The 25,302-nt window shown below is 41.6% G+C and overlaps 1 protein-coding gene across 7 annotated transcripts in view; it reads right to left on the reverse strand.

Moving 5' to 3' along the window:
* plppr2a (phospholipid phosphatase related 2a) overlaps positions 1 to 25,302 on the reverse strand; it is a 140,696-nt gene that overhangs the window by 31,631 nt on the left and 83,763 nt on the right. For 6 of the 7 annotated variants that reach the window (XR_006845751.1, XM_046416556.1, XM_046416553.1 and 3 more), the window contains one exon: positions 7,889 to 8,010. Coding sequence is in view for 6 of the 7 variants with exons in the window: in XM_046416556.1 (XP_046272512.1) it covers positions 7,889 to 7,957 (69 nt within the window). In the remaining variant the exon portion in view is untranslated. Of the gene's footprint in view, positions 1 to 7,888; positions 8,011 to 12,864; positions 13,242 to 25,302 lie in introns of those variants that run through there. The other variant, XM_046416555.1, reaches the window with a different exon arrangement.

The raw sequence follows: 25,302 nt of genomic DNA on the forward strand, positions 1-25,302 counted from the left end.
CACCAGCTGGAAAAGAAAGAAAAATGTGCTTGTTAAATCTAATTTCATTTGCCTGATCACACCTCACAGACACTGCATATGCATGTGGGCCACATTTTTGTCTTAATTAGTAGTTGTGCAACTACTGTAACCTGATATGGTCTTGAAAATGTTTGTGGGTTGACCTCAAACTCTGTACTGTATGCTCGGTCTATGAATGTCTGCGTGGGGAGGGATCTTTGTGCGCAAGACTGGGGAGACTTCCTGTGACAGGTGTGAAGATACCAAAGTGTTACCCACCATTAAGCACACAGGCCTATTTATAAAGATGAACGAGGCAGCCAAAGACACGCTCTGTCTAATCTCTGTATGTCGCTCAGGTGTTAATGAGGCTTGGGAGACTCTCTCTGTGTGTGTGTGTGTGTGTGTGTGTACATAACACTCATGACAGAAATTCTACTTTATTTCAAAGTGTCAAAGTGAATTACGTGAGAAAAACAAGCAATGAAAAAACTTAGTGATGGTTCTGTCAAAACTCCTATATCAGGTTCAAAACTATGTGAAACACTTAAAAGCTCAAAACAAGTTGCAGAATTTGAAATCTGGTGAGGAAGAGTCAGCTGTGTTACAGCAGTGCCCTCTGGTGGAGAATTTCCTCTAAGTACCTGTTCTCTGTGCTCTCCTTCCCAAATTAAATCAATGATGGGAACACCAAAGGAGTATATTTATGCATGTATATATTCATCTTAGGTTCTATAATAAAGGTACTGCAGCACTTTGTAAAGGTGCATAAAAGCAACAACAGACCACAGATCAGCACCATTTGCCCACAGCAATATAAAAGCATATATACATGTATAAAAAGCATAGCATATATAAAACCTGTAAGATTACTGCAATATATCAGCACGCTTCATGTTAAACCGAGTCCTCAGGGAAAATAGTGGAGGATTAAGACATTGGCCCCTTAAATGTGTTTTAATTTTGATGATGGCAAAGGAAATGATCACACCCACACTAACCCAACTGAGAATACATGATAATGGCTCTGCACATGGGCGATTCAGTGTTTGAGACAGCTCTGAGCACATCAAAGAACTGTCTTAAAAACCCATAGGTGATTTAATGGGAGCAACCCTTCCGCCTCATACTAAAGCTTTTAAACTGTCAGTTTCACAGACTAAATTTTAGTTAAGGGAGTGTGTAAAAATTATTGGTGAGGGCTTGCAACTTCCATTTTATATTTTAAATGTTTTATTTAGACCTTCCCCTTGAGTTTGAAACCTTGAGTGCTAGTTCAAACTCAATGTTGTAATTGTTTGTTTTAAATATATAAGGACTGTTTAGCCTTTTTGCCGTTGAATAATTAAGGACTGTTACTTCACATATGGACTTGTCTGTGATTATTCTTCAAAGACAACATATTTGAGACTTCTAAAATATACAGAGAGGGAGCTGAATTGGAGTATTATAATGTTGTAACAATAAATCTAACTGAATGTAATCTGAAGACTGAAAATACAACAGTTAGTGAAAATCTATTTCTTCCCACTAATGACTTTTGTACAGTCCCTAATATGATGATATTGTAAAGGCTCAAATTGTAAATCTGTACTGATAAATATCCCGAGTTAAGCCGCAGCTGGCATGGAAAGGCCAAGGGGCAAAACTTAAAAGAAAACAGTTCCACAAAATTTGTAATACAGGTCAAAAAGTGACGTTAAACAGCTCACAGTGTATCACGTGACAGTGGCAGGAGCCCACAGAGCTGAGAGAAGTATTTACATTGGTGGAATGGAGCTTAATGTTCGCCCCTCCACTGGTCTGGATAATCAGAGGCTCTTGACAATAGAAAGCTGCATTCTCCATTACACCCCTTCAGTGAAGCACACAGTAGATTAGCTTTAAACAGAAATTACTTTTAAAACGCAAATTTATTCACATTTCCCCAGATGGCACAGAAAAATTCTGATTTTATAAAGGGCGGAGGGAGACAGAGTTTGATCCAAACAACATACAGAAAACTATGTACAATATATAAATAACAGGTTAAATAATTCCTTTTATTGTATCATCAGCAGAATCACAGAATTTGGCGAGATGAGGAGGAGACAAGAGGATATAGATTTACACACATTAAAACAGGATTAATCAGGGATTAATTAAAGATGATGTCAATATCTGTGCTTTTATGAATGGCTGAGCGAAATCAGCACAAAATCCGAGACAAAAGATGAACCCTGGCAGGGAATCACACTGTAAAATTGGAAATGATAGAGCAAAATGGAGGGAATATGAGAGACACGAAGAACAAGATGGCTGAGTGGGTAGCACTGATAGAAAAGGTTGTGACTTGTGATTAGGGCAGGGAGGATGAAAGGAGTCAGAAGAAAGGGAGCGGAGATGGAGAATGAGTCTGGCTGATTGGTTTCCATGGTAACTGCTGATGAGGTGTGGGGCCAAATGAAAGAGCAGGGTCTCCTGGCTTGGTAAGGATCGCTGTCACAGTTCTAACACACATTAAATGCTGAGGGTGTACAGGGACATGGCTCATAGACAGTACCACACCTTTCCCCATCACAGGTCAAATGCAGCTCCACTCCTCATTTACTGCTATTTAAAGGAATAGTTCCACATTTAAGGGAATGTACAGATTAGCTTTTTTAGATGAAGAAGGTCTATGCCGCATTCATATCTGTCAGTATCATGGCATATCAAACCTGTTCAACGTGACGTTGGAGCCCCCTGTTAAACCACATCTTGTCATTTTCATACAATATTTATTTTTTTATTTTGTAAATTTAAAACAAACAAGATATATTTCGTTAATAACCGTTAAACATCCTGAGAATTAGAGGCAATGGTAAGCACAATTTGTTACCTCTGAGCTAGGCTACCTGTTTCCCTGTTTCCAGTCTTTATGTTAAGCTAAGCTAACCTGCTGATTAAAACTACATAGCTTACATATGGTACAAACATACATATTTTCTCAAATAACTCTATGCAAGATCACAAAGAAGCTTATTTGCCAAAATGTCAGCAGCTACTCACGAACTTAACTATCATCATGCATTATTTTTTTGTGAATAATTTATGAATTTTTAATTTACACAAAGACAAGGGCCTGTGCTCATGTAACCAACCCAGAGCTAACACAGACAGACGGGCCATCTTTCTCATTCACATGACAATCAGAGAACATGTAGAAAGGTGTACGAATCAAATGAATCCTTCTCACTACAGTGCCAACAGCTCAAATCACTAAAGCAGCTCACAGTGAATAACAGCAATCATGTTTAAGGCTGCAGAGAGGCTCAGGGATTCTTCTTGCAAGAAGCAGAGTGAAGGGTTACAATCTCTGATGCATGGGAGACATTTACATGTGACTTGGATTCTGTGAATCAACATTCAGGATGCGACTGTGCTTGTCTTAGTGGGCCTGCAACAGACTGGGAACCTGTCCAAAGTGTTTCCATACGAATGGAAGGCTGGATGATAGTGGAGGTGTACACATAAAACAGGATGTTGGTGTAATACGGTATTCTGCTCAGTAAACAGTCTACTTTATAATTGTGATTGGCAGCAGAAGCAGTACAGAGTAGTCAAAGGAACAAAATGCACCAAATGCAAAATCTACCATCTTCCCTTCAGCCACTTCACCTTTTCAGTTTGTGAAGAGGTAACACACAATACAATCAATGTTTCAGATATAAAACCTGAAAACTTGTTTTTATGCCTTCACACCAGCGATAGACATGGCCGTGGGCACTGTGCTCTCAGGTTGTCAGTGCGTCTGACTGTCCACGCATCTGTCTGATTCTCATGAACGCAATCTCAGGAAAGCCTGCAGGGGTTTTGTTTTTTCTTTTAATTTGGCAGTTGTATCTTTCTAATATGGAGTCAATCTAATATATTATAGATTCTGAATTATAAAACTGATGCCTGAATGGAAATTGGACTCTTACAAAGGAGCAAGAATGAGAGAGAACTGAGTGATGTTGCAGTCTGCTTAGCAACAGCATCAGTAATGAGATCAGCTTCTCCAAACCCAGTTCATACTGTGACTCAGTGCCCTGATTTCCAACTTGCATCAGCTTGAGTCTCGTTGCAGTTTATATCTAAATGCAGAATAATATAAGCAGGACACCTGGCATTAAAATGTGTTTGTCCACGGTAAATATATTGAAAACTACTGCCCTACTTCCAGAACATAAATTATTAGACACTGCACAACAACCCTTTTAATATTTTCACACTTGAGAAAATTGTCAAATAACACTATCACAATAACAATAACACTAAATTATACATGGAAAGCTATAGTCAGTAGCTGACATGAAGACAGCTTCATGCTGTGAGGGCCTAGTTTTCTACATGTAGCCTAAATATTAAATTATCCATGACAGATTAAAGTAAAATGTGCATCATAACATTTTAAATCAACATCTGAGAAAAATCACTTGACTTCTTTTTGCTAAAAACCTCCCTCAAAAAGTGAATGTTGTATTGCTCTACTTCAGCTTAATATGCACAGAAAATGTTAGTGTACCCTGCATTCTTGTACACAACATCTAATACCAGACTGCTGATACTTAAACTACTCAAACTATTCAATACAATCAAAGAACCCAGAGTAGGGTATACGGATAGCAACATGAACCTCAAACCCAATATGTACAAGCCATTCCTGAATGCTGTCAGAGTTTAGTGTAACATTAGCAGCTCTGTTTTTCTTATAATGCATTCAGGTAGGTTTAGTTTTCATCCTAAAGTCTTTTCTCTTGTGCAGAAACAGGAAACAGACTGTTTATAAGGAAAGCAGCCTTATTAGTTTGAGAGCACAGTTTGCATTAACATTTTCCTTATCATCCCTACAATACCAGAACTGTCTAACTCTACACTGCTAAACAGGAAAAAAAAAGTTTCTTTAATACCGTGTCTTCTACATGGATCATCAGTTGGTGAGGAAGCTGGTGAGAACTTTTTGCCTGGGACACAAAGCTTCAGCCTCAAACTTTTAGCACAACTTCATGCATGGAGCCATCAAGGGCATAATCAAGACGCTCTTTATAGGGCTCTCAGTTTAAAGCAACTCAAGTTGGAACATTAAAAACAACTCTTGAAGTTGACATTAACTTAATTAGCTTGTTAACTACAGCTGGTACAATCAGCCAGTGATGGACGTCGTTTCAGGAAAACAAAGTCAACGGTCACTAGCTAGAAATGAGAAGCCTTCAAGTACCCACTGTTATAAAAACGCACTGAGAACCAATGGAAAACCTGTCTCCATGATTATGTATAGGTACTGAGGCAGAGGCTGGGGCTGGCTTTAGCTAACAATCAAGTCAGTCCTGTGGGGCTCCTCTGAAGCTGGCACAACTCTGATGTTTTACCTTGTGTGTAATTTGCAGTGCAGTAATTAACCTGGTTGAGGCCTCATAATATTACACTGTCTATACTGACATACACGGGCTAAATCATTCACTTGCAGTCGATTATTTCAACCAATATATGCATGTATATTACAATAATATATGCAGGCCTAATAAAATGTTGTACGTGCTTTTTTTCTTGAGCTTCCATGCACAGATTCTGCTATCATTTCTACAAGCAGAAGAAAACCTCGTTCATTGCCCTCCATTACAGGTTACAGCTGTTGGCCTCTTTTCTCTGGCCCTGATTGCTTGCTTAGGGTTCTCCATCGCAGTACAAATAGAAATACATTGTCTCCCTCCTTTATCATACACACAGACCCACACACACACACACATAGATGCAGAGTTAGTGAGGGAATTGACTGAGACATGAAGGCTCAGAGCTGATGCGTGGGAGGCATATGGCGGAGTGGCCTAATGGAGAGCTTTTACAGAGGATTATTACCAAAGGGACCAGTGTTTCAGAGACAGGCTCACATGGGAAGGGTGGGGTAGTGTAACAATTGTATTCTGGTCCATCCTTTGGGTGTGGGCACACACAGAGACACAGTACAGTAGGTTAAGACTTACTGAGGTGTCCAGGTAAAGGGCAGCTTGGATACACTAGCATTACTCTCAGGTCATGACACATTTACTTAGAGCCAGCTACCAAACTGTGTAGAACTGGCTGCATTTCGAGAAGATGATAGATATCAACTATTTTGTATATCTGTGCAGTTGAGGCATATTAATATCTAAATAAAGTGGATAGTCATACATATGGTCAAACAAACTGAACTGTAAACATAAGTGCATTATTTTGATATTGATTACTTTATGTAATTATAGCACTGGCAAAATAAATCATTAATGACATATTCTGAATGAGCACTATGGAGCAAAAATAGATTTGTGGGAAAGGTATGGCATGTCTCTGCAGGCCCTGGCTATCACTGGGTTATTTGGATACTGAAGAAAATTTACAAACCTCTTTTTATCATCTGAGCCAATTTAAGGATATTTATTCTATGGCTGTCTGTTCAGATTTGACTACGGTAACTTATGACTCATGGAAGTAGTATGAATTTTGACACAAATGGCAGCAATTGGGCAATGATGGTTTTTAAAGTAGCCTTACTGCCTCCATGTATGTCACAGTTGCTGTTGACTATTTCGGTAAATGACCTGAAGCAGCTTTCATATTTGCAACGCAGACAGTGGAAAATACAGCCAGTAAAATACAGTTTGTTTTATACATTCACTGCCACTGTCAAAGTGAATCCAAATATGTAAATCAAACATGATATAACATCTGCACCACATCATGATGCGTCTGCAATGCAACAATGCAACACCTATGTAGAGAATAATAGAGCTTATCTTTTCCATTCATTCTCTATGTTAAGTCTTATCACTGTGGATGTAAACTAATGTTATCCACAAGCAGGATTTCAGTGGCACTTCCCCCCCTCCCCCGTTTAACCTTCCCAGAGCCACTCATGGCTCTGCCGTCTAAATTTTGAGATGTAACATAGGCACATTTTTTCATTTGTATATTAATGCTTCTCAGTCACATAGGAGTAAACTCCTTTAATAGTTGTTAGAATTAAATTATGTTGCCTTATCATTGACAGATTCTAACTTGGTTTGTAAGGCTGGAAGCTGCATGATGAGCCTCGTGTGTGTGTGTGTGTGTGTGTGAGTGAGTGTGTGTGTTGAGCATGCTCTCCACAGTGGGGATGAGGCAGTATACGGTATGTCTGTGTGTCCACAGTGCATTAGCGTGTTTCTGTGAGCGTTCTTGGCCTGCCACTGAAAATGACCTGCAGCTCCAAAGCCCACACCGCAGCTCCTGAAAATCCACTCTGTGACCCGTGACATCGGCAACCACCTCAATGAATAATGCAGTTCACAAATATGCTGGAAAACGCTCAACACGGCACAAAACAATTGTAGTCACTTCACAAAGCCTCAGCTGGTGGAACAGGGCAGGACGTGTGACACTGAGTGGGAATGTCAGCAAAAGAGAGCGTGTTTGCAGAGCTGTCCCAAACTCCAACTATTCATCCTGAAATATTTACCACTGAGGCTTAGACTGTAGAGATGTGAGTAGAGGAAAGTGCATCAAGTAGGGCCGGGGGAGGGGGTTAGATAGAGAGTCAAATCTCAGAGCCACAAAGGTGTCTCCCAACAGGACAGGCAAACACAGAGATTAATCATGGGTCAAAGCCCAGAAAAACAGGAAATAGGGGATATGATCAAAATGTATAATATCTACAAGACCCTGTTCACAAACACCTCCAGGCTCATTATTATATAGTGTTACACCAACAGCATGAAGGTGGTTAATTTTGTCCAGGTCTCAACAACATTACATTTAAAAAATGACTCGACTAGTCTAAAGTCAAGATTGTCAAGTTGAAATGTTTTGTTCACAGATTCAGTGTCAAGAGATAAAACAGCATGCAATATGATAGCTTGCTCGTGTTTCTTACCTCTACAAACAGGAAGCAAGGGACGATGGAGCTGCTGCTCTTCACACCCGGCTTCTCCTCCACTGCCATCCCTCTCTCTGATTCTGTGAATGTCCCTCTGTCCAGCTATCTGTCTCCGTATCCTAAAGGGGGGAGAATCAGTTTGGTCAGTCCACTGCTCAACCTAAGGTCAAGTCCACAGTGTGAGAAGTACAATGAGCTTTGGATATAGGGCTTTCATCGATGTCTTATTTTTCTTTTGGCATGACAGAGCTGTTATTTATTTCATTCAGCACATTGTTTTTTATTGTTTATTTGTGTAATACATCCATGAATATTTAATACATATACAAAATGTGAACAAATTTAATAGCACTGTGTGCATTCCACCGTTTACTATTGCAGTTACTGAAATTACATTACTTATTTTGATGCATTGTGCATCAAAGCTGCCCTAGGTGTAAGAACAAAACAAATTCTGTCAACTGTATAATAAAATCTCTCTGTGTTTGGCATTTTATTTAATGATGATACAACAAACCGCACAATGAAACACTGTTTTGTGTGAAATAAATCACATACAGTAAAGTGAATGGTGAACTATTGTGGAGTAGTTATTTCAGGGGTCCTTGTGAAACAAGTGGGAAGCTAAGCGAAGACAATTTGCAGAGTTTGTTTGCGATGTACAGTAGCTAGCAGAACTAACTGCTAATATGCTAGCAAGCCAAGAACACTGTAGCACTAGTCAGCTACAGTGTGAGACTCTTGGATTGCTAAAACCAGGTGACAAAGACAATTGAGGACATTAGTAGGGACATTTCCAGGCCTTGCTAGCTTACAGAAGACAGAAGACAGTCCCTAAACTGTGTTCATCAGTCAAACACGTTTATTTAGACTCAGACTGTCTGACTGGATAAATACAAAGAACTCAGTTGCAACGGACAACAAATTCACCCTGAAATAAGACTATTGCGTTATGCTAGCTCAGCTACCACGGCCAGGCTAGTTGTTTTGCCTTATTTCCAGAGGACAGGCTAATCGGCTCCTGGCTCTAGCTTTACATTTGACAGACATCCATGAAAGTGTTATCAATCTTCTCATCCAACTCTCCGTTTGAAAATGAGTATCACGTAAAATGTAAAAAAGTGTTCCTTTAAGCCAAGACATATCTCATCTGGCAAGAGACAACAAATGCGTCACTGTATTTCTACTCAAAACGGAAGAAAAATAAGAAGACAAAGAGAAGATAAAAACAGAAAGCGAAAAGAGCTTCGACATTGTACTACTGAGGCAAAAAGAGAAGAACTGCCAGCAGTGTGTACATTGTGATCCCTGTTGTCACACTTTGCAAACAGTTTCAAAAGTGAGTAGGAGTTCTCAGATCTTACTGTCAGCCTTCAGGTTATTATTCATCACACCGTTGAACTTAAAACACAAGTGCTTTTCACAGGGACGACATGGACCTTGTACCACCTGTTGTCAAGCTGGACAGGTTTTAAACATACAATATATAGAGAGGAGAGGAGGGAAAAGGAGAGGTAAGAAAAGAGGATTTTTTTTTTGTTTGTTTCTGAGAAGTCGTCAGGTTGACCTCCATTCTGCTGGTGAGTGGTATGTTATGTGCCAGAGAGTTTTTTTCCTCCTAATTCCTTCTACGCTGGTGGAAAGAATAGGCCTGAGGGATGAATAAGGCATGAAGCCAAGCTCTTAGCAGCCTGCAGAACAACACAATGTGCCAACCAAGACTGCTTTTAGAGGGGGTTTGTTGGACTCTGTGTGTGTGTGTGTGTGTGTGTGTGTGTGCAGTGTGCGTGTATGAGACTTGTCCCAAAAAAAAAATAAAAAGAAGTAGCTGTCAGGGTGAACAAGCACAAGCCCCAGGTAACGGAAATCAACAGTGAGAGAAACAGAAACAGAGAGGAGGGAGGGAGGAATTATTCCTGTTTCTTCCCCACCAGAGGCTGATGGAAAGTGTAACTTTGTGTTTCATTCTCTCAGTGGGAGGCAGCACAGAGAGACTCTCTCCCACAGTTTGAGCCACCGGCTGAGAAAGCACATGAGCTGTGAGTTGGGGGTGGCAGATATCCTCAAGATGAAACTGTGGTTTGGGAGAAACCACTTGGGTGGCCAGGGATGACGCTGAGAAGCTTTTGATGATGACGATAATTGTAAGTGGGACACAAAGTCAGGTACGATCTCTCCTAAAGAAGGAATTATAAAGCTTCTTACTTTATTGGTACGTGCAAACTTCTGAGCTGTCCCACGCACATTTGGTGAGAGTGAATTTTTCTCAGAATCCGTCTCTGAGTGCTGATTTGGGTGATAACTCTGCTGTTTAATTAGCGTGAAAAAATCTGCTCAGTCGGCAGGACATGAAAACTGAGCTAGAGGCTTACACACATCTGTCCTTATATGAGGAGCATTAAAATCAGTGTTAGGCAAGTTCCTTGAAGAAAGTAATATTAGTGATTACGCTGCTTTACTAACATAACTAGCTACATTTCTTATTGTTTTGGTTTTGTTACTCAGCACATTTCTCTAACAGATGCCCTTAAATGACTCCAAAGCCTCCACGCCTAGAGTGTAAAAACAATGTGACATTATCAAAGGTGCTGTTTGTAGTGACGAACCTACAGAGAATTATTGCCTGAATCTGCAGCTCCACTCAGTTCAGTTCATTGTCAGTCACTGCATTTTCTGACAGCTGTTTTCAGTAAAACTAACAATACCATGTACAATACCTGCTCATCTCCAAGAAACAGACAGACACATTTAGAAACTTGCAGGTGAATATTGGACTTACATAAATGCTAATGATGCTATGTAACTCCTGTATGTGTAAATTAGCAGCTGTTCATTAAAATGCTTACCATATCAACTTAAACAGTGATAATATGTCAGTAATGTTTTCACGACTTGTTTTTGCTGCCCCCAAGTGGGCAAAAAAAATTACTGTGGGTTTAACACAAGAAGAAATAAAACAAGAAATTTGGAGTTTGGAGATACTTACTATCAACAGCTAGCTTAGCAATAACCACAATGACCCGGCAAAGCACTCCAGTCCTCATAGCTGAAGCTAAAAGGGATTTACATATCCTTAAACTCTGAACAAAACCCAGGTGAGTCCTAAATGTAGGCTAATATTAGCAAGTCAGCCAGGTAGATGCAAAACAAAATGTAGTTAAGAGTTAAGTTTTGGAGTTGCTGGAACTCACATTTCTCCATTTTGGTAAAAGCTAAATGCATTACCAACACAGCACCTTTAGCCCCTGCACTAAGTCCAATCTGTCCACTGAATGCAGAGAAAGCGAGAGAAACTGCTACCAAATGACAGCAGTTACTAAAGCAAGTAATCACATTACTGTAACATTACTGAAAGCTGGTTAAAATGCATGAGAGTGAATTTGAGTAATTATGTGGACAGAAAAGGCAGTCCAGCTGGTATTGATCTGATTAGTCGGATCAAGTGAAAAGAGACCTAATCGGATAGTTCATCTATCAATCAGAGAAAACCAAACTAACCTGTCAACACAAACCGAGATGGGGCGTGTTGTGTCATTTGAGGGGGGGGAACAAAGAAAGACAAAGACTAGAGTCAAGGAGACAATTACACAGAGACCTACAAACATAGCACTATCATCAAAATTAAAACATGAGTCAACTGAAGTCAAAATGGTGGCGATGAAGGGAGCAAAGCGAGCTGCAGAGGCGAAAGTTGAATCAGCACCATCAAACAGACACACACACATATTGCAGAAAGCAGGTCATTTGAATCTCGTGCTGCTCTGAGGACTTCAGTCAAAGGGTAGAGACCAAGGCAGCCATATGTCCTCTCTCCTGCCTCTGCAGTCCACCACCCTGCCCCGGGACATGCAGTACACACGCCTGTGCATGTGAGCATGCATGTGAGCATGCATGCTTGCACGCACACACACACACACACACACACACACACACACACACACACACACACACACACACGTACAAAGGCTAATGGGACATAGAAATCTGAATCATTCTTGATTTTACAGTTATTTCTACCTTGCCAAAACATGGTCTTGCAGAGTATAATATCACACAGTCTGTTACACACGAATCTACATTCATGCAGCAGTAACATAAGAGAAGGTGCAGCAGCAATGCAGTGTTAAAATTCCTACTGTCGGTCAGCTGTATTTCTGTGTGCCACATCCTGAGAGATAACTGCCACAATCTCAATATTCAAGAGTTTGACTGCAGAACATTTTACAGTGTGGAGCAGTGATGACCATTTACCTGCAGCCCAGCGCTGCCACTGTGACTCTGAGCAAAGCCTCACATCCGTCAGCTCTCATGTTGCTTTGGATCTTTTTGGTTTTGGTGTGTGTGTTTGTGTGTGTATCTGTGTGTGTGTGTGTGCGTGCACTGTAGCCATTTTTGCAATGCCATTGTGACACCAACTTCTATCAACTTCTATCCTCAGACCCCATGCTGTATCTCACTCGCACATATATTCTACATGCACTGCAGGAAACTGTACTTCTTGTACACACACAGGCTACAACCATGAACAATACACCTATCCTGACACCTGAGCTAAGTCACAAACAAACACAGACATCCCACTCCTCAAGGCATTCCCTCTGTGCTATTAACAGAGCAAAGTCAAGGAGGATAGTAAATCCGTAATAGGATTTGCCCAGTGCTGGATAATTAGAGCTACTGTTTGGGGAATACCAACACAAAACAGAATACCACAGAGACGTCACATCACAACACACACACACACACACACACACACACACACACACACACACACACACACACAGGCACACTCCAAGACCCGGGGAAGAAGCTGATAACGAGATCCACTCAAATTTACAGAAAATGCAAAGCAGTGACGTCCACATGACTGATCTGTGCTGGCAGCCCATGCAGACCGGCTGCTCAGATCACATGGAAGAGAGGAAAGAAAACCTGCTGTCCATCCATCCATTCGTCCTTCCCTCCCTGCTTACCTTGGACACCTCGTAGCCAAAGCTGACGGCTGCTGGGGCACCAGATTCCTACGCGGTGGCCATGTCAAATAAGATGATGGTAAACTGGTGTGAAAATTTCCTTCAACCCAGCTGTCTGTCTTTTCTTCTCTTCTCTCTACACTCTCCTGCTTGCGCCTGCTCCACAGTGAAGCGTGAGAGACGGCGACGGCAGCAGCAGCAGCGTCCAAGTCTCCAAATCTTCCACACATGCACACACTCACACACACTCGCCCTCTTTTTAATTAGCTTGTTCCAACAACCAGTGATGACTAATAAATTAAGTGGCTGAAATGACTTCCCGTGCACCGTACGGTCCAATGAGGAGACACAGAGGAGAAGGAGAGAGGGTGAGAACATGTGTGTGAGGGAGTAAGAGAGTGTGTGAGAGACAGTGATCGAGAGAGAGAGAGAGAGAGAGAGAGAGAGAGAGAGAGAGGGAGGGCACGCATTATGTGTGTCAGCTCATTTGTATTCAAAGCTTGTTTTCTCTCTCCATCCCTCCCCTTCTCTCTCTCTCTGTCCATCTCTCCCCTTATCTCCTTCCATCCATCCATCCATACCCCCCCCCCCCACACACACACACACACACACACACACTCTTCCGTTTTCCCTTTCCTCCTCTTCATGACTGGACGTAAAGGACAGGAACCTGACCTAAACAATAGAGGAAAGAAGGAAGGATGCTGCAGACAACAGATGAAAACAAGGCTGCACATGTGGGTGTTGTGTGTTTGTAAGGCTGCTCGACCGCCTGCCTCCAGCTCAGCGCAGTCTGGATGCGGGTTAATGATACGTGGCTATTGATCTAGCACTCCTGGAGCACATGTAACATCCCAGGTCAGAGCTGGTAACAGAGGAAGAGCAACCAGATAGTAGCGCATCTGCGCCTGGGTAAGCGCATGTGCATATAATGTGTATGAGAGTTTGGAGATATGCAGGAAGAAGATGGAGATGAAAACATCTCAGGTCATGATGTGAAAGAGAGGAGGCAGAATTAAAACAACACCGTCTGCTGTGGAACTGCTGGGGGCTCACCCTGCTGTTTCAGACTATGCCAGTACTGACACTCTGCTCCTCTGTGTGGGGATGAGGCGATGCAGTACTGACAGCTGCAGAAAGGAGACCACTGCCTATAGCAGTAATGACAAAAGAGATGAGGTTGTTGCAGTGAATTCACACTGGATGAAAGCTCTTTAGTCAAGCTAGCGGCATGGCTTTAGGAATAGCAATGTCAATCATGAAAACTTGTGCACTGGAATTATGAAATTGTGAAATCTGTGTGCCCTCTTGGCTTTCATTATGAAACTACTTCATTAACCTCAAACAAAGATGTTTTTTTCCAGATCAATGTGTCCAATGAAAAACTGCAGCTTAAACAAGAAAAATCTTGGTTTTAACTCACTGCAAAGAGGTTGAATCAGTAAGCTTTTCCCTTATATTAAGTAACCTTAAATTAAAAAAAATAGAAAGCCAGATCTGACCTTTTGCGACAATCTTTGTTCAAATACAAGTTCTAAAGCTACCTCATCAGCTATACACTGTATTTTCCTCTTATGAAGACATTAACATGAGCAGCTGAGAGACCCAGAGGTGCTAAATGAATCAAGAGGTTAACCTCAGGCCTTTCTGTTAGCCAGGCTGCTGGTGGCTTCTGCCTTGCCCACTCTTCATCAATATAGCATTACCTCAGAGAGTTTAGTAGCCACTGGGTTTTTTGTGCACACACAGCTTCTGATCTATTTTGTATGAATGAATGAAAACACAAATAACCACTAGTGACTTCTTTTCTCGTGATGGTCAAATGTTTGACGTGGCAATCAATAAAGAAAAACAGATAAAAAAAGGTAAAATGGACAAATCCACATGGCTTAAATAATAATAATAATAATGAAAATAACCTAAAAGCCTCCCTAATTCACAACACTTAATCCTCAAAGAGTAAGGGAGAAATCAAACGTCTGTCCCTAAATTCATTATCATTCTCTGTCAAATCACCACCTCACTATGTCCCACTTCCCCTCCTCCACTGCTGAGTGTGCTGTCTCGCCTCGTATGGGTCTCAGTGGGCTTGTCACCGTGGGAGATGAGATATGGCCCGAGCATCGTGGAAATGAGGAATCTGCCTGTTATGGGGCCGTTATGGTTTACAGCACATTGGATGCCTGTCCCATGGGTCTACTCTCCTCCCGGCCATATACCCTGCTCCATCTTTCTGTCCATCCCCCTCTGCCACACCACCTTCGAGTCTAAAACAGACCCCCCGCCCCCAAACTCCATCCTTGATGGAAGGAAAGAAAAAACTGAGAGTGGGAGATATAGAAAGATAACAGGGCAAAAGGAGGGTCTGATGTGAAGGGCCTCTTGCTGAGCTGTGCTCGATGTGTGAATTTGTTGTTACCACGGAAACTTTGCTATTGCAGAAGCATGCACAAAAAGCACATTTAGTCAATGGGACGTGAGTTATATACACTGCGTGCATTAACACATTTACTCATTCATGCACATCGCACAACCATAAATGCAGTAAAGCTTGTAAACTGTGCACCGCATGCATGCATCAACACAAGCATCCACAGGAGCCCTGCTGCAGTTGGATGCCTTCACTGCTGTACTGTACATGCCTCATGTAAATAATTCACATGATCAATTCAGTGTTACTTATACATCACATGGGCATTCATGCAGAGATGTTTGGCCAAGACAGGAGAGATAGACGAGAGCTAGAAACACAAAAAAGCTATGAAAATACCCCTTCATCAACCGCAAATATCAGCTTCAAAATGTGCTCAGTTTTTTCAGTGTCTGCAGCATGTGGTGTGTTGATGTTAGAACTGACTCTGCATTTGTATACAGAAGAGCAAAAGCACTACATGCAACATTTAATACATGAACAGTTCATAGTGAAAGCAACAAAATGGGACACATGAGCACACAACTTTAATCTCCATTTTCAAGCTCATCACATAAACACACCTTACGCAGATACGCACATTACCCTTCCATTACCACCGCATATAATTCCAGCACAGCTCTCCAAACACAACCCCCTACGGCACACACACACACACACACACCCCCTGTATCATTATGCCAAGAGCTCCAGCTGTGGTCTACAGGGCCAATTCATTAATCAGCTCGAAAACAAAGGACCACATTCCTACACTATCCTTTCTCCTTTGTCTGGCTCTTTCTCTTCATCCTGTGTTAAATCTGTCAGTTAAACCCCAGATCATCCCTATGACATCAAATCGTGTTTTGTATATAGTATACTTTCAGCTTGTAAAGACAAAATCAACTAAAAATAACAAACTGACAGACACTGACACGGCTGATCTTTGTGGATGGAAGTATCAGCAGCTGCTAAAGAAACAGAGGCTTTCAGTGGACATAAACAGCGTCAGAAGATATCCTGACCTTTTTTAGCAGTTCAAGTGCCTGCACTAAATATACCTTGTGCGGCTTTGTTAAAAATATAATTTAATTCAAGTCAGCTGCTCCTTTTCATGAATTTGGTTTGTTTCATTACAATCTCCTGTCTTGTTTTTATCACGGAGCTGTGTTGCTTAAAGGTGGTAGTGAGGAATTTCTTGCTGTCTTTAAAAATGCCATTACTGTGAAACACGCCAGCATGAGGGCAAGGTTCTGCAAATATCAGGAGGAGGGGGGGGTGTTACAGCAGGTGTTCCCCTCTTTCATGGTGATTGGAAAATAAATTCCATCTTATCTGATTTGATTTCCTGAGCTGCAGTTGGCCATTATCACCCCCACCCCTTCACACAGGGATCCAATGGAGTGGTCCCTCGGTCATGCAGGCTTGCTGCAAAGCCCTAAGGCACAGAGGGAAATGATGCATGTCATTGTGAACACACCAGATGGGGTCCTGAAGCACAGAACAAGGTGGTAGAACAGCAATATTTTCATAATGAGATGTAAATGGAGGCGACTCCAGGCCGGAGATGGTGACAGGAACGTTCATTTCAATGGATGACTGTGCAGTAATGTAAGAGACAGGTAGCAAACCTGCATGAAAATAAATCACATTTGTCAAATTAGGCTGAGGACACAGGTCTTCTTAGATTGCGATCTATTATTAAAAACCCACCAGCCAACATTAAAGCGTCTAAAATCAATACTTTTCTCAACATCAATAGTTCAAACAACTATGTGTAATATGAAAAGGGATGCCCGCATCGATGAACATAACAAATTATCACCTGCCTGTGTTGTTCCACTCAGCCCTCCGTAAGATGCAGACTTAACTGTTTTGGTTGAATCTCACTGCTGTCACAGCATCATATTTGGAAGCAGATGGCAGCAGGTTTCAAAGAAAAACCTCCAAAAACCGACTGTACCTGCATGGCACCAGACAGACAGCGAGACACTGTTAGTGACTAGTTTGCAGTGGTGAAAAGCGGTTAAGTGCACAGTGTACTTCAGTACAGTGCTAAAGTACTATTTTGATGTACGTGTATTTGAGCATATCTATCTCATATGGCATGCCATTCAATTACATTCCAGAGTGAACTATTATACATTTGAATGAACTACACTTATTGCTAGTTACTTTGCATAGGAAGATTTTACAAACAAATACTGTATGATGAGCCTAAAATATGTACATTTAACTACCCATAATATCTAAAGTAAGCTTATTTTTGACATTTTGAATGTAGGAGTATTTTTACACCGTGATACTTGTTAATGATTTTAGTACTTCTTCCACCAATGCAACACAGTGAATTTAGCATGTTAAATAATCATAAAACAGATACTTCCCTCAGAGCTCAGTGAAGAGAGAGTGAATACTGGACTTATAATCAATAAGTCATTGTCAATAAGACAATAATCTGTAGGTGTGCAACAGCAATCAAGGTGTGCAGCAGTTTTCCTTAAATGACAGCTTATTAGAAGGAGAGACAAACTTTGGGTGTGGCTTGGCATTTATTGGCTGCTATCCTGACCTTCCACGTAGGTGAGCAAGTCCCATTTCAAGATTTTCTGAAAAATGTGTGTGTTATTGTATCGAACCAGGTTACATGTTGTCACCGCTTTCACAGATGCAGGAGTTCAGCCGAGATAAAAAAGCACTGTAACAGACACAGAGATTTCCAGACTGTCAGTGAACATGTTACTCATTTTTGCTACCTGTGACAGTGACTTGCGTGAGATTACTTCGCTGTGATTGGCAGAGAGTTGTGTGGGTTGTTGTTCTTCCTGCTAGTCTGAGGAGCGAGAGCAGACAGTACAGTTACAGTTTTGTTGTTATGGCTTTGTCTACAGCCCTCAGGTAATAAATTACTATCGTCTCGTTACCTTCCTTCCATACTGAGGGACGTTACAATGTCAATGACTGACAGCGCGCAGCCCTGCGGTCTGCTCCACTTACAAACACATACTGGGCTAATGTCACTCCCACCTCTCAGCGTGTGAAAACTTACGGTCAGTCTGGGCTCCTCTCACTCCTTCTCAAAAGCCTCTGAGTCACACAGGACACAGTAACACCTGAGGCTAAATGCTTGATTCATGTGGTAAAATTAAATATTTTATGTTTAGTTGCTGTGAACTCTGTCACCTCCAACTTCTTGAAGGTAAGTCACTTCATTTATTATAGCTTGGTGCTGCTAATCAACCGGTTATTTTGAAAGTGATGAAAGAAAGAAAGTGACATATTTTGTCATTGGAGGATATTTTGTGAACTTTCTAACAACATGTCTTTAGAAGATACATCTTCACTATACTAAATACAACTATATATAACAGCGAAACTGCTGGTGCAAATAAAGGCATCCTGCTTAGCCTTTTTTATATGCAGATCTGACCACACAGTAAACAACAAGTCATTCATGGGTGACTTACAATGTTTCCCAACCAGTGGACACCCCACTGACATCAAGACCTTTGTCCATGGCACCAGACAGAGTTAATATGACCCAACTGTTAAGGAGACAACTTGCTGGGGGGGACACCCTGTCTGTCACCCAAGGCCCAAGAAACCCATTTAGTCCAGTTGCTGTCATTAATGGTGGTGGCTGCAATCCGGGCACACCACCACTACCTATCAGCATCACTGTCATCATCCTCATCACTGCTGCCACCAGTTTCATCCCAGCTCTCACTAACTCTAGACATGTGCCGTTCCTGCTGCTGTCTGTTGTCCAGCTGATGCCTGTCCACATAATGCATCAGTTAACTTTGCTTTTTGGTGAACATTAGTCAAAAATTATATAATTATTAAAGTAACATAATTATTAATCATTTACACTACCCACTGTCATATCTTACTGAGTTTGAATAATTTTGTCACGGCTCAGGGAATCAGACCACAGAGCTGGACTAAACCAAAGCTAGCTTGTTAAAGACTCACATCACTTTGTTGTCAGTACAAAACACCTCACCAGTTAAAGGTGACAGTGTCATTGTGGAATCATAAAATGCACAAAGATAACTCATCTGTTACGGTTATGCACATCAGGGAACCAAGTATGTGTGGGAAGAGTGTGTGCTGATACATTATGATGGAGCTGTCTGCAAGCATCAGAGAGAGAGGGACAAACTTAAATCTGAGGCCCTGACAGTGTCACAAACATCCAGATTGGACTGAAGCTGCTGAGACTCACTATAAGACACCCACATGCTGAAGCGGAGCACCTCATTAGGTAGGACGCACAGCAGTGTGGGCGGAGGATGAAGAGAGGATCTGTGGGAGAAGGAGAGAGATGAAGGGAATAGTTCTTCACACCCCATCTGCATGGAATCTTTTAAAAAATGCTCCTGTGGTGTCGGGACTTTACACAGGCAGTTCAAAGTGATGGTGACACGGAGGAGGGGTGGGGGGTTGTAGGTCAACATGAAATCCTTTGAAAGAGCATCTTACTGAAAATGAAGCAGGACCTGAACTATTACACCTGAACTGCCCACACATCTTTACTTTATAATGATGAGTGGTTAGAGCTATACCCGCACAGTCAAGTGTATTATGGGGTTGTGAGGCTATAATGTAAAGTGGGACTGTCGTGATACAAAACACTGATAATAACCACAATGTTTCCATATCATGTGAATAATACACAATAACGATGTGATTTAACCTACGGCCATCATCAATATCCATCTTATTGGTTTAGATATTAGATACTGGTTGTTCCCAGCTGACTACGGGTGGCGTACACCCTGAACTGTTCGCATGACCGGCACACAAAGACAGGCAATCACGCACGCATACACTCACACCCAGGGGCAATGTAGAGTAGCCAATTAACCTAATGTGCATGTTTTTGGGATTGTGGGAGGAAGCCAGAGTTCCTGGGAAAACCCCACTCCTCTTGCTGTGAGGCGACAGTGCTAACCACTGCACCACAGTGCCTCTTCATGTTTGTTGGCCATTGTGCGTTCTATTCAGGGTACTGCTCACTGCTGATTTTACTCCAAATAAATATGTCTTTCCCAACAAGCTTTAAAAACACACCTAATTTAATTTGAACTTGTGGAAGTGAGATTCTGTCTACGATGAATCAACTCAATTATCACCTCTCTTCTCCACCCTGTTTTGCTCTGATGTGTTATTCCCTGGGTTGAGGAGGCTGATGCTTTCTCACACAATTACACTGATGGATGACTCAGTTTTTTTGTTATTGAGCGCTATCCTGCAATGCCCCCAACCCCAGTTCTGTCCTGTCCTAGCTAAAACTCCCTTGCTGTTTGTGCCCATCATGTGTCTTAAAACGGTTCAAGAGGATTTGGGCTGACAAGCTGAGGAAAAAAGAGAGTTAAGTATTGTAGGGGCCTGCAGCACACAATGAGCTGTGTTTATGACCCGTGAATCAGCTCTGCATTGTGATGGATAGGCACCACTGGGACACAAAACCTCTGCCCTGATTTTGTTGTTTGGTTTATTTGCAGATAACAGCCAACATTTTTAGAGTCATTAGACCACAGTCGCCTCTCTCTCTTCCCCAGCTGCTTGACACAGTCATACATCTACCTCTTCCTTTGTTTTATACCTCTCTCTGCATAATTGATGTGGCTCTCTTTCCCATACACCCATTACTCTCTCATCAGGTGACGCAGTTATGAGGAGGGGAGACTGCAATTCAGAAACGGTGGGTGTGGAGCACATAAATCTGCATTTCTGGAAACATTGTCCAGACATCCAAATGTTCAATGTGCAATCAGGGTCCACTCTAGTTCAGAGGTGAAGATGATGTAGTATAGCACTGCTATGTTAATGATGTGAATCTGGAAATTCAGGTCAGAATCCAGCACAGCACCCAGATTTCTGACCTCTGTGGTCTCTTTCCAGAAAAAGATATAGAAAGAGGCTAACTGAGAACCTATTTCTTGCATTCAGCTGTAATTTTGGTTAGAGCTTGAAACGTAGGACCTGCAAATATTTATGTTAAAGAATTCAGAATTTTTAACTGAACAGCAGTGGACCCAGCACTGATCCCTGAGGGATTTCACATGTACAGTATGGTGTCAACTTCCCTCGCTGTGAAATTACCAACAGATACAGTAAATTGTCATCCTTTGAGATACGATGAGATCCACGTCAAACTCTCAAATCCAGTAACACTGAAATAGAAACATCGCCATCGTCACTATCAAGAAGAGCTGTTTTAGTACTGTGGTTGGCACAGAATGCTGATTGAAATGTATCACCAAGCTGATTAACGCCCTAGCAATCAACTAAACGCATATGCACAGTCTTCTCAATGACACTGCTAATGAAAAGGATTCCTATTAGAGAAAGGAAAATTTGCTTAGAGCACTACGTATTATTAACCCACACAGTGTTGTCAAATAGAAGAGAAAGTATCTCATTATTAGACACAGTCAAGTATTTACATGAGAAAAAATATAATAGCCATGAGAACATTTTCCGTCTGAAAGTGATTGGATTATGATAGTTTGCTCTTCGTTTCTACATTTAATTTAAGTAATTAAACCTTTTGACTAAATAACTCCTCTGCTACAACACCTTGTGTCTCTGTAGAAAAGTGTTTAAACCATGTCTGGCTTCAAACAATGGGTCACAAGCCGCTTGCCAACTATTTGTATGTTTTAATGAAGTCAGAGGCCAGGGAGTGAGATGATTTTCTTGAATGGATCCCAGGTTTCTCCCATTTAAGAGCCTGTGTGAATGAGCACCTTGCTCCATGGTGGAGTTAAGGCTCTAATAACAATGGGGGGTTTGTTTCACATTTTAAAACAGGAAGCGATGCACATTAAGTGAAATATCAATGAAGTAGAAATATGAAGTGATCTGAGGAGCACAGACACAGAGGGCTATTTAAAGAAAGAGCATCAGCAGCAGACAGAAATATCTTTGCTATTGCCTAAAATAGTTTTCCCTCTTTTCTCACTGCCAGCTGACACCAGATAAAGGATCATATTTCTAACAAGCCAAAGAAGGAAAGAAAATGTATATATTATTTACATATATATATATAGAGGCCAGATCATATTCCAACAGTAGACTTTGAAGTGTTGTCTGTAGCAGGCGACCCCGGAGTGTTCCTATACTCATACTTGCACCTTGATGATGATGTGTCTTGGATAAAGGAGTAACATACTTTGATTATCAACATATATATATAGATCATTAACACTATACAAAAACAAGCCTCTGCACCTTGATTCTCATACCACACTGAAATGACTTGAAAATGGAAAGTTATGCATAAATGTATGTATGGTATGTGTTAAAAATGGCCAGCAGTCATGTGTAGCATATGCAATTTCATGTGCGTGTTATATGTGCTCTGTTAATCTCCTTTAAACTACAATTAGCACCATATATTGACCTTGAGTAAATGGTAATCCTTTTTCATGCAATGTGAACCCAATATATGTGACTGCAGGACTGTCACTGATCCCTGCACACACATCTCTCTCTTCTCAGGGGAGGAGCGAGAGATGTGTGAAGGGCAGAGGATAGGAAGGGAAGCCTCAAACATGGATATTAAGTAAATGTGGAGCACAAGAGTGTTGTTGGGCTTAAACGGGGCCTCTTGTTTATCTCTCTACCTGAGGCACTGCTGCTGCATGTGGATTTAGTTCACAGACAACCAGCAGCACAGTGGAGTGGTGCAATACGTACAGACACATTCCCTCACAGATGAGATGTGTGTGTGTGTGTGTGTGTGTGTATACGCGCATGTGTGTGTGTGCCCCAAGCTCTCCGTGTCCCATGTTGAATAAACAGGAACTAAGCAGTGTTGCCAGATAAAGTAAGACGAGCTCCATCTGCAGTTAGGGTGGGAGGACAGAGAGACGATGCTGCATAATTGCTTCTCACGTGTGTGATGTCTATCAACTTCAGTGCATGCTGCATGTTCATGCCCTAAGCTGGTTAAGAGCCAGCATGCTATGTCCTTCTGGCTACTTTGTGGGTGGATCAGCGTGTGCACATTTGGCGAAATCATATGTTTCCTTTTGGAGAATGTGGGTGAAACTGTGTGTGTGTGATCATACTGTGTAGGCTGCAGCAGCTCTTTGATTTCCTTCAACGGGAGGGAAATATCCCATGGAGAGGTACTGTAGGCTTATAGCGCCTTAGTACATAGATTAGCTTTATTCAGCAGCAAGCGAATGAAATATGCATGATGAAAGCCAAGATGACTTTGGCAGCTCTAATTCTGTACAAGTAGGGGCACCTTGACATACTGTATGGCAATAAAGCTGTGGAACGGGAGATTATGCTGTATACAGTTAACTGCTAAAGGGGGAGTTAGTAATAACTGGGCCTTGGCTAGACCCAGCAGAAGGCCTCCCTTCTTTCTTGATCTTATTCATTCCCTGAGTTCTCTATGTATACAGCCCAGTCATCTGCAGAGACACTGGCCAAATATTTGTCGCTGTCAAACTCATGAATCGGTGAGGAGTGGGGTCATGTGATGAGATAAAACTCTTTTGTGACTGCCTCATTTCGGTTGAAGCTGGAAACGAAACTTAAATGATGCTGGCTCAGTGCTAATGGACAAGTTTACCACTGGACCTAAACACCAAAGTTTTAGTGTCTTTACCAGCAAGTGTGTATGCCCACTGAAGGCGATGAAGGTGGAGATTGTTAGACTTTTTTATGTAACTGCAGAGTATATGTAAGGACAGTGACAGAATTTTGGGCCTTTATATGTAATTATAATAGCATAAAGATATCCATTTGGGGTCCTATTAGTTGGGGACCACAAGCTGATGCCTAACCTGTTTAATAGTACATCTACCCCTGGTTGTTTGTGTCTTGCAACTTCAAAAAGGAGGGGTTCAGTGCAGATGTCAGCTATGTGCCAAAATAGCTTGACCAAAGTCTTCACAGTCTTACCTCACACAAGTTTGCTGAGACATGCAGCAGTCTGATTACATTTGTTGTAACCATATTTTGTTGTTTCTGTATATTTTACACAGTCAGCTTTACTTACAAGATGACTGAGTGGACTAGGGCCTGGAAAACAGCTGAATAGCAGTTAGGATGGTCAGACACCTACAGCGAAGTGAGAGCTCATCTGCTGAACAGCACACACACACACACACACACACACACACACACACACACACACACACTGAGTCGCTCAGGCAGGATACACTGCTGCTGTTTAACGTGCTTGTTAATACATGTTCATTACTGCTTGTGTTTGTACTTGAACTGCAGCACAAAGTTTCATCATGCTAAAATGGATGCTATAACACAGCTGTGTTTATATGTCCTATATGAATAATAAGCTCCATCAGCACTCGCTTCCTCTGTGTTGTCTGTTCATTGTCAGTTACAACAAAATCAACAGACTGTTGTGTGATTCATAATATGACAGCAAAATCTGGATTGCCAAGTCTTCTCACCCGCTGTTGGGCATTGTGAGTGACTCCAAAAAAAGAAGGAGCAGTGGGACCAAAAAGATTAGGAAGCTTGTAAGTACTGGGCCAACATATGAGATTCCCCGAGTCCTGCAGAAGTCAGCTTCTTCTGGCTGAAGCAAAGCCATGGATATTTCAGGAGACTAAGAGCCAGAAAAATATGTACCCACATCTCAAAAAGTTCGCTTTTTATTTTCAACAGTTGAAAAGAAAAAAAAAATGCTGCAAAACTCATTTTGGCATTCTAACCAGGACATTAGCTTCACATCACTTTGCTAGATATTTAGGTCTCATAATCTTTAACAGTTGTCTACTTTAGTGGAAATATAGGCCATCTCTCTTCTCCCTCACTGCAGTCCTGAATAATTCCTCCAATGAAGTTCACTGCTGTAATGAGTTTTATGAGATCATTGCATGGTGCTGAATTCATCTGTTCTGCACACACACACACACACACACACACACACACACACACACACACACACACAAAATACCCGCTCATTATCTTCAGATTGGTTTATTTATTGGACCAAGCTCAGTCTGCTCTGGGTTGCTTGCCACAGCAGT

Source organism: Scatophagus argus, chromosome 16, assembly GCF_020382885.2.
Source record: "Scatophagus argus isolate fScaArg1 chromosome 16, fScaArg1.pri, whole genome shotgun sequence".
NCBI classification, from domain to species: Eukaryota; Metazoa; Chordata; class Actinopteri; family Scatophagidae; genus Scatophagus; species Scatophagus argus.